This window comes from Danio aesculapii, chromosome 13, assembly GCF_903798145.1.
Source record: "Danio aesculapii chromosome 13, fDanAes4.1, whole genome shotgun sequence".
Classification (NCBI taxonomy): Eukaryota; Metazoa; Chordata; class Actinopteri; order Cypriniformes; family Danionidae; genus Danio; species Danio aesculapii.
In genome coordinates this window covers 47,773,176-47,789,754 of record NC_079447.1, presented here as the reverse complement: position 1 = coordinate 47,789,754, position 16,579 = coordinate 47,773,176, and the positions used below count along the sequence as shown (strand labels likewise).

Sequence of the window (16,579 nt, the reverse complement as noted above, 5' to 3'; positions counted from 1 at the left end):
TTATTCATTTGAATCTTTCTCTCTCTAAGTCGCTATTGAAAGCAACATGCCGCTGTGGTTCAGAAGTCAAACGGAGGTCATCCTTTATATCCCCCCGCAGCAATCCGCGACCAGGGGCCAGTCAGCAGTGAACCCTGCCTTCTCCACTACTGACAAACTGCCTGAAACTTACAAGACTATCGGGAATGGGTAAGACGCACTGGGATAAAACAGCAGGCTATAACTTTTTCTTGATCTTGCCACTGCCTGGTTATAATGCTCTTAGTGTGTTTCAAGTGTGTGCAAAATGTGCAGTGTGTGAATATACAAATATCCTAATCGGTAAGCTATTTATTTATTTATTTGACTTGCGTTTTCTTATCCAATTGCATTGCGGAGACGTTTTCACAGTTACTACAATTAAAATAATACAATATAAATATTATTTACTATTGCGGGGAAATTAAACCCATCAACACGACAGTTTTGTAAATGTAATGTAATTACAAAACTCTAAAATTAGCATGAGAAAACTTTTAAGAGTTCATAAATAGGCCTATTCGAGGCTACGTGAATTAATCAAACGTGCACTGCGTCCAGACATTTTGATTACAGTTTTTTAGAGGATTTAAAAATGCGAAATTAAATATATATTACAGGTGTAGTTAAAACTAGAGGATTTGGGCTCTTTACTTTTTGTTGTTTTTGTTGTTAAAACTTTCTAAATAAACCAAATAAGCGCTGTGCTGACAATGAACATCTTTTATTTTACGCCAATTTATAGGCATATTTAAATTAAAATATATACATTAAAATCTGCTTTTAATTCATTTCGCTTTGTATTTTTCTGTTAGATCACGTTGTTATTTTATTTAGCTTGCTTTTGTTTTGAATCTAACATACTTTCTTAATTAAGAAATACACTGCAGGACAATTGAATCTGCAATAGTGTAAACTAATACACGGGGTCTAAAAGAAAAAACATATTTTGTCATATGCAAAGGCTTGAAGTGACCTGTATGCTTGATCATGTGCGCCTTCTACTGGAAACATAAAGAATTATTTCTTTGTTTCCTAATGAGAGAGACTTTTCTGTCATAACAGAAACAGGCGAATTGCATTCAAAATATAGCGCCGCTTTTAAATAAAATGTCTATATATAGTTTTGTTAATTATTATAATCAATTATGAAAGTTTTAAGAAACCGAATTTGTATTTTAACTATTGGACAAAGTAATTGTTTGATGACGGCTCGTTGATAAATCCGTCTACTGTTAATATCTGGTATCTTGTTCGCATATTTGTTCTTAAATATATTTTCCTCTATTACGCAAAACGCGCTGAACTGTTTATCAAATGAAGGAATGAAAGAGATTAGGCTTACAGCGTAGCTTTTCATTTAGTGTATGTGTAATAATGCTTGTTATAAACAACCCTCATGAACGATCATTAGAAAACCTCACAGAAAATCCTGTTTTCACTGCATTAATTTGTAGTAAAAATGAAGTTACTTGAATTAACTTATTATGTTTTCTGCGTACTTTCTATCTTCCCGTAACTGACAAACATCAATTATATCAACAAGTTAAAACACACTATATAAAAATAAAGCAATTAATTAGACGACCAAATATTATTAATATTATAAACCGTGCTAGATCTTAATAATAAAAGAAAAATATGGTTAAAAGCCACCGTTAAATGAGCAAAAGATTAATTAGTAGACATCACTTAAATACACGAGCTAGAAAGAGAAAAGTTTACTGTCTTACATTAAACATTCAAAAGACAAAATTAGATGAATTTACTTAGGGATTCACGTTTTGATTTGACATTTTTACAGTTTGCAATAGCAGCTTATTAGTGAAGCATAAAGAAATGCACTTCAGAGATATCAGTGTGTTGTTACATGTATGCAGCAGGCCTACTGTGTATGTAAGGGTGTTGTTCAAATGTTCAATGCCACTATCACTGTAATGTCAGAATATGAAAATAATATTGAACCAATACACACAAATACTGTACTGTCATTTTTTATAAGATGATTATGACCAACATGAAGCTTATGGGGTTTCACATAATGTATGATGATTTCTGAATTTGTCAGCTTTCCCTGTTGACACAGTTGGGATTGGAATATCCTTCAGTCTGAGTCTCAGAGTGTGCTCTCTCTTTCTCTCGCTCTCTTTCTCTCCCACCCTTTTCTCTTGGTCTATCAGCTATAAGTGCCAAAACATTTGCACTTGAGTTATTATTTCAGGTGTGGCTAATGGGCTCAGAGCCACGAGAGAGGAGGAGAATGTGGGAGAGAGAGAGTAGGAGAAAAGAGGGGGGGGGGGGGGGGGGTTTGATTAGTGTGATTTCATTTGACCGAAGCCTGGCCACAGGCTGGCAGAGCCCTGAGGTGAAAAGAGTTGCCCTCACCGAGAGATAGCGAGAGGGGGAGAAAGAGGTACGGGAGTGAACCGTGGAGTTGTGGCGCCTGAGCCAATCACAAAGTGCAGGGATGAGTCTCACACCTCAGGAGGAGGCTGTGAATTGATCAGCACCTTTGAGAGAAAGAGAGAAGAGGGGGAAAAAAGGGGAGGGTGGCGGCGAAAGAGTGCTTTTGCGGAGGACGTGTGAAGACCCCTATATATTCGTGCAAGGACACAGTGAGCCAGGCCTGGGCTGAGTATATACCAGCCACACTAATGAGCTCTGTCTGTGCACGCCGAGAGGATGTCCTAATATTAAGACCATCCTGAGGGGCCGGGCCATGCAGTGTACTTCTTGTACTTCATCACATCTGCTTCTCGCATTCATGTTTTGGATGTACTGCTCAATACTATTAATTCCAATGAGTCCGAACTGTAAAAATGATTCATCCAGTATCTTAAAAACGACTTGATTAAGTAAAAAAAACCATACACTTTAAAATGGAGGGTTCCTCACAATTATTCACGTTGTCCCAACACAAATCGATAATATGACTGATTGTTTTTACAAATTTAAGTGATTGAACATGAAATAATGAAGGTGTCCCAAAATAATCTCAATAACTGTTTTGATTTAACTCGTTTTAAATAAGTAGTTAGAGCAAGCAAGGAAAAATGTTTGAGTGTAATAAGTAGTATTCCCAAAAGTAAGTTCCAAAACTGAATGTCTAATTACTGAAAAATTTGCTATGTCCCACACAAGACATTCATGTTGTCCCAACACAAATGATTAAGTTGACTTAATTGTTTTTACAAATTAAGTTGATTGAACAAGACAAATAAGGTGTCCAAAAACAATCTCAAGAACTGTGTTGATTTAGCTTCATTTTTAATAAGTAGTTTAAACAAACAAGGAAATAGTTTTTTGAGTAAAAAACCTGCTAAGTTCCACATCAATTCTTCACATTGTCCCAACACAGATTGATTAGTTATTCATTCATTTTCCTTCAGCTTAGTCCCTTTATTTTCAGGGGTCGCCACCACAGCGGAATGAACCGTCACAATTTAAGTAACTTATTTTTTTGTTTTTTACAATTTAAGTTGATTGACATGAAACTATTAAGTTAGTCCTGAAACAATTATAAAGGAGTTATCCGAAAAGGAGTTATCATAACCCATGAATGACTATATTAAGCAAATTATTTCAAATATTATTATTTCAACATTTCAAAACGAATGAGTTATGAATTAATTAATTATTTTTTTGTGTTAACTCTAAAACTAGAAGCAATACCAAACCATTTGAGTAGCTACACACTGTAAAACCCAACAGTCAACTTTACAGTACTCAGTTGGTTTGAGTTCTCTTAATTATTGGGTTTTACTGTGCTCAAAATGCTTCCTTTACTCAAATGGATTAAGTTCACAGTACTCATACTCAAATAGATTAAGTTCACAGTAGTTTTTGAACTTAAATGGTTTGTTGCAATCAGTTTCCTCAAATGGTTCGAGTTACCTTAACTTCTTGGGTTTACAGTGTAAAGTTGTTTGGACTTAATTTGTTGAACTCATTGCGATTTGATAACTGAACTTAAAATCTTTAAGTTACTAATACTCTAAAGTTTGACAACACAAATTATCAACACAAATACTATATCTGTTTGGACTCTATTATATAGTCATAGTTTACAGTACTCAACATTTTGTTTCAAAACTTAAACGGTTTGCCACAATCGGTTTTCCTCAAGCAGTTTGATTTAACTTACTTATCAGGTTTTTACAGTGGGGTTGCGTCAACACAAGGAAATATATTTTAAGAAATAACCCCTGCGAGACTTTGAGAGTAAGACTTTTGTCTTGTAATTGGCTTTTCATCTCGGTTTATGCTTCAACAACTATTATTAAAGTCTATTTAACTGATTATAGTTTAATTACATTACAACATCGATGCTGTCAAAGGAACTGTATAATATTGAAAAGAAAAAATCACATTGACTGTTCACCAGAAGTTTATCAGTATGGGAAAAACACTAGCTCTGCATATACCCTATATTAATTAGCTACCACAGTTTACAGTTTTTTGCTGTTGTTGTTAATTGAGAAACATTACGGCAAATGTTATCTTTATGTTACTAAAAATGTTTGAGTCAACCATATTTGTAATCTGTGTTTGTTTATTTAGCTAGTCTGGCAAAGTAGTAATACATTTGAACTAACAACACATTCGATGAATGGAAAGTTTACAACTACAAATTCAGTTTGTTAAACCATGTGGATTATTAAGGGGAGAGACAATTTTATGTACAGATCATTTTATTGTACCAAAAATGGGAGACGCCCATGAGTACAAGATGTATCATCAATATTTTTGGTTATAATATTATCATAATATCATATTATATTTTATTATTTAATGTGTCTGTCTCTCTAAATTGCTTTCTAAATAAGGATGTCTCTCCACCTTAAACTAAATGAATCAAACTATTAAAATAAATTGCAGACTCACAAGCCAACATTTTTTTTGGCACCAATTTTAGTTATTTTAATTGTCTCAAAATTGATTTTAAAGAGACAGTTCACCCAGAAATGAAGATTCTGCAGTCATTTAATCACCCTCTATTTGAGTTTCTTTCATCTGTTGAACACAAAAGAAGATATTTAGATGAATGCTGGCAACTGGCACCCACTGACTTCCACAGTAATTTTCAGATCGTTTATTAATTTTTGGGTGAATATCCTTTTAAGAGAACTAGTACACAGAGATTCAATAATTGTCCTTCTGCTTAGTCCCTTACTTTTACTACTAAAATAATTGTGCTACGTGTTCATTTAAAATGAGCTGAATCAACACAATTTTTCAGTTTTTGGGGAACAAATGAATTGTTTATTTTCAATCCACTTAATTTTGTAAAGACAATTAAGTTATCTTAATCGATTTGTGTTGGGACAACATGAAGAAATTGCGTAGAATCCAAAACGTTTACTGTGTATTAGGGGAGAACACACAGACAGTTTTTTTTTTTTAAGAATAGTAATCATAACTACTACTATACTACTATATTGGGGAAAAAATAAGGATTATTAATGACGTGGTACTAATATTTAACTTTAACAGTTAAACTTTAATAATCAATGAGCATTAAGGGAAGAGTGAAATGTATTACTACAGTGTAATAGTTTAAGGTGAGGTGTTTGGTGATGAGTATTATGGGGAGGGAAACATTGTAGGACCAAAACGTGGACACGCCCATTTGTACAAAATGAGTCATGATAACTTTGGATCTGTTTTTAATTGGCCTGTGGGTTTAAATAGACTAAGTATAATACCATAGAGCAGGGATCGGGAGCCATTTCTGATTTATTTGGCAAATGCATTTTTTAAGAGCCGTTGGGGTATGGGTATGTATATAAATAATACAGGTTTAAACAAAACCTTAATTTATGTCAATGCACAACTCAAAAATAAACACATATGAAGCATCACATGTTGATCACGTTGAGCAAGTCCATGAATGAAGAAAGGAAATTTATAGGATTATTTCTTTTCGCCCACCACACATCATGAATGTTGTTTGAATTTATGTGTGCGAGGTTACCATAGAAATATAAGGTGTTTGTCCTTTATTGGTGTTGTGATTCAAGTCTATGCATTGGTCAAAACGATTTTATTTACTTTGCTTAAAAAACTATTTAAAAAAGTGAACTGTCATTGTATTTTCTATAGGAAACTGATTTCAAGTCACGGTTATAATTTTAAAATGTAAAATATAATTGAAGGAAGATAGCTGGAGAGCACGTATTTTTGGTCAAAGAGCCACATGTGGCTCAAAAGCAATAGGTTTCCTACTACTACCATAGAGAATATAAATGCCATCAAATAAGCAGAAAAGTTCTGTTTGACCAGCCTGATCTCACGAGAAAACTTAAGTATTTTACGTTTTGTCAGTTTAGTGACTAATTGGTATGAGTTCAGTCGTACGAAATTGTACGATTTTAAAAAGGAGGCGTGGCACCTAATCCCACCCCTAAACCCAACTGTCATTGGGGGATGAGCTAATCGTACTAAATTGTACGAATTAGATCATACGAATTCGTACGAATTAGCCACTAAATCAAAAAGTTACGAATTGCCGTGAGATTGTGTTGGTTTGACAGAGAGAAGATTTTTTTAACACATTTCGAAACATGATAGTTTTAATAACACATTTCTAATAACTAATTTATTTTATCTTTGCCACAACATTTTACTAGATTTTTCAGGATAATAGTATTCAGCTTAAAGTGAAATTTAGGTTAGGTTAGGTTAGGTTACTTTATTATACCCGAAGGTAGATTTGGTTTGCAGTCAAGAGTCCTCATCTCACAACAGTGCCATACAAAGGAACTCACACAGTGACACACATTTAAAGGCTTAATTAAGTTAATTAGCATAAAGTTTTGGTTGTTACATAAATCATTGTATAACAGTGGTTTGTTCTTTAGACAATCATAAAAAATGTTTATGTGGGCTAATAATATTGACCTTAAAATGGTTTAAAAAAAACAAACAAATAAAGCGATATAGTTGAAATAATAAATACTTTTACGTATAATTAAATAAATAATTATAAATAATTTTTGCAGTCACTGTATATTATTTCAATGCTAAAAACCTAAGTCTTATTTTTAAAACTGCTAAACACAATATTTGATAACAACTAAAACATTGCTTGTATTTATGTATTTATTTATTGTGCAAAGAAGACCTCACCTGCGGATCGATACGAGAAGAAAGCTGGCCTTCAAGTGAACCACACACTCAATCAAGCAAACATTTCTGGAGTTGCTCATTAGCTCTTTGAAGCACTCGAGTCCCCAGGCTGAAGCTGGTACCTGCGCGGCGTAAAGGAGCTTGGTGAGCCTGTGTCCCTGGGGGCCGCACTTCTGCCCTGGGGTAGGCCACAATCGCTGAGGCTTCTGACCCAAACACTCCACACTTTGATTGTAGACGCTCTCCATTAACAATAGACTGAATGGGGTCTGATGCTGAGGGTCTCGACGAGTCCCTAATGGAAACTTAAACCAGAGAGAGGGGGAAAGAGAGAGTGTTTAACAATACATTTATTTGTACAATTTACTTCACATTCTGAATGGTATAATGATTAAAATACACTCAAATGACTTTTGCTGCTTGTTCAAACTACTTATTTATATAATAAGCTGAAACAAAACAATTATAGACATTGGCTTTCAGCTTAGCTTATTTCAGGGGTCGCCACAGCGGAATGAACCGCCAACTATCCATCACATATTTTATGCAGCGGATGCTCTTCCAGCAGTAACCCAACATGGGAATCACCCACACACTAACATACACTACGGGCAAGTTTATTCGATCAATATAGGGAATGTATTTGGACTGTGGGGTACACCAGAGCACCTGGAGACACGGGGAGAACATGCAAACTCCACACAGAAATGCCAACTGACCCAGCCGGGCTCGAACCAGCAGCCTTCTTGCTGTGAGGTGATTGTGCTACCCACTGTGCCACCGTGCTGCCCTGTTTTATGTTCAATCTACTTGAATTAGTTATGTTGACCTAATGGATTTGTTCGACTAACATGAATGAATTGTGTGCAACCCTGCATTTTTTAGTGTACAGATGTTCCTAAAAAAGTAACACAGTTTTGATTTTAAACCAAGCTGATTTTCATGAACCACAAACACAGTTGAAGTCAGAATTATGAGCCCCCCTTAATCATTAGCCCCCCTGTTTTTTTTCCCCCAATTTCTGTTTAACGGAGAGATTTTTTTCAACACATTTCTAATCATAATAGTTTTAATAACTCATTTAATAACTGATTTATTTTATCTTTGGCAGGATGACAGTAAATAATATTTTACCAGATATTTTTCAAAACACTTCTATACAGATTAAAGTGACATTTAAAGACTTAACTAGGTTAATTAGGTTAACTAGGCAGGTTAGGGTAATTAGGCAAGTTATTGTATAAAGATGGTTTGTTCTGTAGACTTTTGAAAAATAATATACCTTAAAGGGGCTAATAATTTTGACCTTAAAATGGTTTTAAAAAAAAATTTAAACTGCTTTTATTCTAGCCGTAATAAAACAAATAAGACTTTCTCCAGAAGAAAAAATATTATCAGACATACTGTGAACATTTCCTTGCTCTGTTAAACATCATTTGGGAAATATTTTAAAAAGAAAAAGAAAAATCAAAGGGGGGCTAATAATTCTGACTTCAACTGTATAAAATAATAAAAAACGTTCGGTGAAAATACATTCCCCAAGGATTGAGTTGTTTCTACCCAAAGTTCCTGTAAGTAAGTGTAGCTTTTGAAAGGGTGCCGAACGAGTGACAGCTTTTGTACCTTTATGTCTAGCAATCAAAACAATTAGAATCCATAGTACAGAACAAATGTTCAGATCACGCAGACGAGGTAATAAAGAATTATTATAGCTAGAAGTACATTGGATATACTGTATAAACTTAAAATGTTGGCTCCAAATGGCATGAATGAATAATAATTATTAAATAATAAAATATATAATTATTAATTATATTTTCTTTTGGTGGCACGGTGGCTCAGGGGTTAGCACTGTCGCCTTACAGCAAGAAGGTCGCTGGACCAGTTGGCGTTTCTGTGTGGGGTTTGTGGAAAATCTTACTGCCTAATGAATATTTCTCAAATGATGTTTAACAGAGCAAGGAAATTTTCACAGTATGTCTGATAATATTTTTTCTGCTGGAGAAAGTCTTATTTGTTTATTTCGACTAGAATAAAGGCAGTTTTTATTTTTTAAAAACCATTTAAAGGTCAATATTATTAGCCTCTTTAAGCTATATATTTTTTAGATAGTCTACAGAACAAAATTATTAGGCGTTAGACGTCATCAAGAAATAAAATAGGACATGTCTTCATCTTAAAGTCAATTAAAGATCTGACTTCGCGCCCTCGAGCAAAACATAATTTGCTCTTATCAAGTTATATACCTGCATACCCAGGGGTCTTCATATAAGCCTAATTTATTTCTATCGCTTAAATTCATCTCTGCTCAAGAATTCATTTATTTGACACGTGCCCTCCGATAGAGTTTTGTTAAAAGACTTAAACACTACTGACATTACGCTGTTTAATGCTGCCTTTGAATCAGATGCATTAGGCTATCTGTACAGATCTGCTCATTAGCATAATCATTAATACAGCCGAGATTGAATAGACCTAAAGCAAACCAAAGGTCTTTTTATTGGAGTCCCTGTTTGCTAATGAATGGAACATAATTTTTTCTCTCTCTCTCTCATAAAAGAGCTGGTGGCCGACGCACTCATTGGAAAGCTACAACTGGTCAATGGTTGATTCGATCACTCAGCCATATGGAAGATGACGGATTTAAATTATTTAGCCTAATCGCATCATTACTTTTTATGCTGGTGAATCTACTAATCCGCTTAATATGACCTCTTATATATATATATATATATATATATATTTTTTTTTTTTTTTTTTGCCTCACACGACTCATACTGGTAATTAAAAAAAGATATATATATATACTTTTTAAACTAATTTTATGAACGTCCTATAATAATAAATGTGCAAACGTTCATCTTAAAGTAGTTAAAGTGTCGTCAAATATTCTACTAGTACAAGCTATCGTACAGCAAAAAAAGTCACAGAGGCACAGAATTCCATACATTTTCCTACACACTCACACACACACACATACACAGAGAGAGAGAATACTGTACTGCACAGTAGTACTCAAACACGAACGCGCACTGCCTATGCTATTCAAAGCACTGAGCAACGCGCGCTCTCGTCTGAGGAAAAACACTGACAAGGCAACTAATGAAGCGTGAACAACAGCAGAAAACCAAAGCACCAAATCTCTAAATGTCTCCTAAAGATTTGACTCCATTTAGTTCGTAATAGTAACATATATACGCCATAGATTGTCTAAGCATTTGCTTTGATTTAAAAAAAAAAAAAAAGGCAGGCGAGAGAAAAGACGAGGGAAAGGACTAAATTAAAATCGACAAGAAACAGGTCAAGTTTATGGCAATGCTTTCACGAGCTAATCTCCTCGGGTCAGTTCCGGGATCAAACCGTAATGAAGCAATAATGGGCCACATTATTCCAAATTTTTCAATCCGATGGAATTTAAAAGCCTTAATCGTATGCAAATGACGGCGAGGCAGAGAAAGTGACCCAAAAGACGGTCTGAATGGGCAGAAAAGAAATGGACTCCACCACGTACCTGATCAAGGGGGCCCGATGATCTCGTAATTTCTTCACTGTCTGATTTGATCCTCCTTCTCTGTCGTCTATAACCAAGTCGATGGGCATCTTCCCCTTCAAACAGCTGATGTACCGATGACAAAAATTGTCACAAAGTTCATGTACCTATAGATACAAAGAGAAGCGGGAAAAGGAGGGGGAAAAAATCACAAAGGGTCATCACAGCGACTTGACAAGTGCATCCAGAACTCTTATTGACATGGAAAACCTCTCCCAGTGGCCTTCTCTGATATCTATCTGACGCATCCAGAATGTGAAATAACTTTACTTCCCTCTCAAAATAAAGATATCGCAGAAAATTGACACTGACAAGACGACTCACGGGTTGCACCGTATTCAACACCCGTGTTAAATTCATCTGCTCCCGGGGTTGTGGCCATTAGAGAGATGACCTGCTTGACTGACATTTAAGGTAAACTGTTTAATTTCGTCGAGTTATTTTATTATCACCTATTTACAATGGAATAATATGACATTCGGTGTGCGACTGGAGAATTTTTCATTTATGGCCTAATGGTCGTACTATCGCTTTGCCATGTTATCTCAGCACAAATAACCCTAGATTGCTCATGCAAATATCTAGAGACTTGGAGCCAGTGGTTATGATGTGTATTCAGTACTGTAATGCTATATGGTTTGGTGATAAATCACTTGATAGGCCCACTCTAGTCGTGGAACAGGTGTTGATAAAATTCCTCCAAAGTTGTACTGCTGATAAAAGATAAGCGCGGAAAACGTGCCATCAGCGTGGTCGACTTTATGGTTGTCGACGTCCTTTAAAATATTCTGAATTATAATAATTAATTAATTAAAAAGGAAGTAAGAAGGAAAAACCTCACAACTACGTTACATGGCACAACAAGCAAAGAAACATGGAAATTACTGCTATGAAATATCTGTGGCCGTGGTAGCAGGTTGTATTGTAATTAACACGAGGAGAAATAGGCAGCATGATTGATTTTGACACTAATTACAACAGACTAGGAAAAATACATTTATGCAGATGAGGCCCATAGGTTTGAAAAGAGGACCGGCCAGTTGGTAAATTTTGATTACCTTTTCGAGCTCCAAAAGATGAAACCGTAAAACTTGAATGGCTTGAATCATCTGGGAAAATTAACAAACGGAGGAAAAAAGTTCACTTTAATTGTGACGAAATAAACAGGAACATGACAAATTCATATTTCAATTTCATTGTTTCACAACTGAGTGATCTATTAATTCTAGGGTCATTAATGACTTGATATCACTATTATTACTATGCATTGCAATTAATTCACATTATTTTTAGTTTATGAATAAATTATCACTTTAACTCATATTTTAATGATGGGGACGTGTCCCCGTCGATGCTTAGAAATAATCTGAATTAAAATTCAGCCCATATCAAAAAGTAAAACAATAATCAAGTAATCAAACTATTTTGTGCAAACAAAACTTTCTAAATATTTAATTAATTTAAATAAGTTTTAGATTGCAGCTTTTACAGGCAAAATAATAACAATGCTAATAATTATAAATATAATTTTCACTCACCAAATTATCCAGCTCAGGATTTGACGAAAATAGCGGCTTTTCTGCTCGAATCTGAGACGATATGCATGTAAATAATTTAAAATTGTGAGAAAAAATATTTTCTATTTTGAAAACACAACATCAATTTAAATGCGTTGCTCAAACATAGTTTTTTACACACCTATATAAAAATTTGCAGTTACAGAAGAGTACGTAAACGCAACAGCAGCAATTAAAAATGTGCAAAACTTTTTGCGGAATAATCAGTTTCTGACCTGTTTGCAAACACTGCTATATCCTCATTGAAAGATTCTGATGAACACACATCGCCCCCAGCAACACCGGGCTCTCTAGGTGTGCAAGTGGCTAATTCACATTTCTCAAAAATCAGTGCTAGAAGAGGGAACAGAGGGTGCCTGGAATAAAAAGTATAGAGATCAGTTTGAGGAAAAATCTGGATTAGCACATAACTTTTAATAACACTTCACAACTCCTTCTTATTGTATAAGCGGTCTTTTCTGAAGGCTTTATTGCAATCTGATTTGTATTTGAAAAGTTAAGATTTAATAAACTAAATTTGATTTATGTCAGTAAACAAAAAGATTTGCGTACCCCTGCGCCACATTATTAGCGATTAAGTGTTTAACGTATGTTCGTGTTGATTATTTAGTTGTGACTTGAATTATAGCGAGCTTGTCACTTGTGCGTTACACTGTATCAAATCACATGCAACTTGAATTCCTAAACGTATTATCAAAGACAGCGGTCAATTTAAACTGCGGACTACAAGGTCAGAGCACCTAAAATGCTCAAGTTGAGTCTAGGCCAAGCATGCAATTTAACCATGGTTCAAATAGTGGACCTAGATCTCGTGTAAATGTTAAGGGACGCATCTAATCCATAATGAATGAGAGGAAGTTCTGTAGCTTGTTACTGCGTATAATCGCTGTTTTCAACGGCAACAGCGTTTATACACAGCGCTGTGTGCAGCAGCTTTTGTATGTTAGGCGCATTTGGAGTTACACCGCACATCCAGATATATTTACACATTTTATAATCCGAACATTTGTAAAATAGTCTTTGTGGTCTAGTGTTTATTGTAATTTTCTTAAGAATCACTCAGCTGTCTAAACGAGTTTTTTTATGTGTCAAATAAGTAGGTGTTAAGTGTTGTTAACAAATAAAAAGTTGTAAATTTAACACACATAGATGTTTCATGCGAAACGATGTTTTTTAAAAATGCAATACTTATCAACTAAAATATTAAAGTAGTAAAGTACTTAATAGTTTCAATTTTGAAAAGCAACAACAACAATATATATAGGCCTAACCTATATATATAAATATATTGACAAAACAGACATTTTAAATGATTAATTAATCTAAACAAGAAGAACAAAAAATGTTAAAAACAAAACAAAACTCAGATTAAACATTTATGGCGCCTCGAGTTTTATAAACTATTACGAGTCCAATAATGTGTTATTGGCAAACTTCATGATGAAATATATGTCTTGGCCATCTACACGTACCCGTAAATGGAGTCTTTATCTCTTTTTAGAGCGTCATTGACGGATGAGCCCATGCTGGGCGGCATGGCGTTGGTGTGGGCTGTGTGCGGGTACTGGTGGGAGTGGAGCTGGGGCCCGTGATTCAGGTGAACAGCCTGCATGGATCTGGCGGCGTGCGGGTCTCCGTACATCGTGCTCGGGATTCCTACTCCGTCCATCCCATAGTGGGGTATATCTTCGTACTGCACACACACGAATGGCAATATTCCCATGTTGTCACTTTTTTCACTTACAGAATGCATAAAATATACACTGAAAGATAATATAAACTGGGTCTACTTTAGATGCTCTCAGGGGGGAAAACTGACTTTTGCGAAATGAAAACACTTTGTTTTTGGTGTAAACGACTAAATATGTAAACGGCATTTTGTGATTGTAACACTAAGTGCAAACATGCTATTTATTGCAACAAACTATCGTGTTATCATTATTATTTTTTTAAAGCAGACTGAAACAGGGAGATTTAGAAAACAGCGTCGGGCATATGGAGTAATGCTTTCCTGTGATCATCACAAAACATCACGAGTAGCACAACATAGTTTTGTCCACTGTTATTATGCTCATTTTTTATTTCCACAGTTGAAACTCAAGTAGGTAATGTAGTAATCATGTAATAACTGTGTATTTCATTGTTGATTATATTGTTTTCAAACTATACTCATTATACACTTTTTAGAATATAATCACAAGTAGCAGGCTACTTTTAGAATTAGTTTAATTAAACACAAATTTAAATTGTTCACCCGTGGCTTTTAACTAAAATATTTGATTACTTTCTTTAAAATAATATATCAGTGACACTCTGATAATTAATCTTGATCGTTATTTTAAGTTTTATAACATTGTTTAGAAAGTCTGATGAAAACATTACATCTGCCTTCTAAATCTACAGAGGTGTTAGCAAGACAGCAGGGTGCTGTTATAGTTTTACCATCAAAAGCAAAAGGTCGGAGGTTTGCGATGAAATCTACTTTGTGATTGTTTACTTTTGATTACAAATGCAAACTCACCGCCAACTAGTAAATGTCAACTTTACAGGTCGAAGCGCACAAAAGTTTTACTCTAATGCTGTTTGAAAGTGCTGTTATTACAAGGAATTGAAAAATAATACGGCTAAATGAAGTTTGCGTTTAATTAATATTCCTACAGTGTGTTATCATAACAAGCATTATAATAATTTTTAATATGAGAGCTAAACTATTCAAACAGCTAGTTTAAAATGTTTTATGCTTTATGAAGAGATTAAATAAACACGTACTGTAAAAGTAGCAATAGTTTAGAAAATTGGGAATGCTCCCTGTCAAACTTAATTAGAGAGTATCATTTTTCCCCTAAATTGACACACACACACACACACACACACACACACACACACACAAAACACTATACACAAAGGGGTGCATGAAAGTGAGCGATGTAAAGTTGAATGTGAAAACTGGCAGTCAAAAGAAGAGAAAGTTTGACTGCGAGGCTGTCATCGGCCACGTTTCAGTATTTCCAACTGCATTCAACAATACGGAGTCGAAGAAACTTTTCGGGATACGTACCCTCTGCGCCATCGCCCTCCACACTCCCTCGTCTTCCTTTAGTCAAAAATATATCCCCTATGAGGCCAGGGTGAATAGGAAATAAACACGCAAATTCCAAACGTGGGAGATGGTTTGCCCAAAAAATCCAAATGCCTGTTTCGAGCGAGCGATGTGAAGCCAGTCCTTCACCACAAGTTCAGCCAGACGCGTTCAGCGATAGGTCCCCTTCGCTTTCTTTCCCCTGGAGAGCGACAAGGATCGGGCAAAATCTTCTTTTCCAAACCTGTATGAAAATAGCCCCTCAAACAAAACTAACGCATCTCATGGCTTTTTGCCACTCCGGCTGTCAATCAATCAAACGCGAGCTTGTCAAAGTGCTGAATGAATGATGATCCTCCGCGCGCTTCCACTGGTTAGCACCCCTAACGAGAATACTACTCAAATGCACAAAAATGAAGCTCTCTCTCGTTTCTTTGATCACTCTCGGCTCCTGAGTTGATTTTTTATGCAATAGCTTCTAAATGAGATCAAGAGGAGGTGGGCTGATAATTCTGGCTTAGTTTTTCTTAAAGGAGCCACGATCGATGCTGCGAGCTGCCTTTCCCCGTTTGTGTACAATGAGTGTGTGTTGAACGCGGCTCAGCAGCTGAATCTGGACCAGACTGCTGAAACCCGGAAGTAGTGGTGGCCATAACAGGTCGCGTCTTGCACAATGCGATGGGCTACATCAAGTTCCTGCTAAAGCAGGGGGGTGAAATGTGTGGGACGCAGAAAAGCGCAGACCACTACCACGATTCAGCACGAACCGAAGAATAACACGCAGAGACCACATTGTGCTTTTGGTTGTAACCCTTGGATGGCAATGCGTGCGTAATGCACGCCAAGGCATACAATAGTAGCCTTTATAAACGATTACATAAAACATGATGATAACAAAGGGAGCGTGGACTCATTCTCAACATCGCTTATGTTTATTATACGCTCTGATCTGGGTATTCGAAATGGAGAACGCACAACTATTTACAATAGTAGAGAAACTTGGATACACTATTCATGATGCGTAATGAAGTTTCCCCATACGCAATGTGTATACTATTACACGAAAGCTCATGAAAATGAGATGTACAGCACTAATAACACGAAATGTTGTTTTTTCCAAATGTCTATATACTTCACATTTCTCTCAAACATCATTACTCAGGAACAGCATATGCTGTACTTCAGCGGTGATGTGACTCGCTCTCAGCCGAAACACCCCCGCCATTT

General features: G+C 35.6%; 1 protein-coding gene and 1 long non-coding RNA gene across 2 annotated transcripts; both read right to left on the bottom strand.

Annotated features, from left to right (window-relative positions):
• Positions 1-10,686: 10,686 nt before the first annotated feature.
• Positions 10,687-12,327, bottom strand: LOC130239593 (uncharacterized). Its single transcript, XR_008838699.1, has 3 exons — positions 12,235-12,327; positions 11,755-11,805; positions 10,687-10,803 (listed from the first exon to the last, which is right to left on the bottom strand). It is a non-coding gene; the product is annotated as an uncharacterized LOC130239593 (long non-coding RNA).
• Positions 12,328-12,372: 45 nt separating this feature from the next.
• LOC130239331 (homeobox protein Meis1-like) lies at positions 12,373-15,975 on the bottom strand. The gene is made up of 4 exons (XM_056470436.1): positions 15,332-15,975; positions 13,746-13,966; positions 12,489-12,629; positions 12,373-12,394 (listed from the first exon to the last, which is right to left on the bottom strand). The coding sequence occupies exons 1-4, from the start codon at positions 15,341-15,343 to the stop codon at positions 12,373-12,375; spliced, it is 396 nt and encodes a 131-aa protein (XP_056326411.1). The 5' UTR covers positions 15,344-15,975.
• Positions 15,976-16,579: the final 604 nt, after the last annotated feature.

What these genes read in the sequence shown, in the direction of transcription:
- LOC130239331 (XM_056470436.1), bottom strand. An exon ending in GATAAAGACTCCATTTACGG is followed by an intron (nt 12,630 to 13,745) that starts GTACGTGTAGAT and finishes TTTTTATTCCAG; the next exon opens with GCACCCTCTGTTCCCTCTTC. An exon ending in ATAGCAGTGTTTGCAAACAG is followed by an intron (nt 12,395 to 12,488) that starts GTCAGAAACTGA and finishes ATTTTTATATAG; the next exon opens with GTGTGTAAAAAACTATGTTT.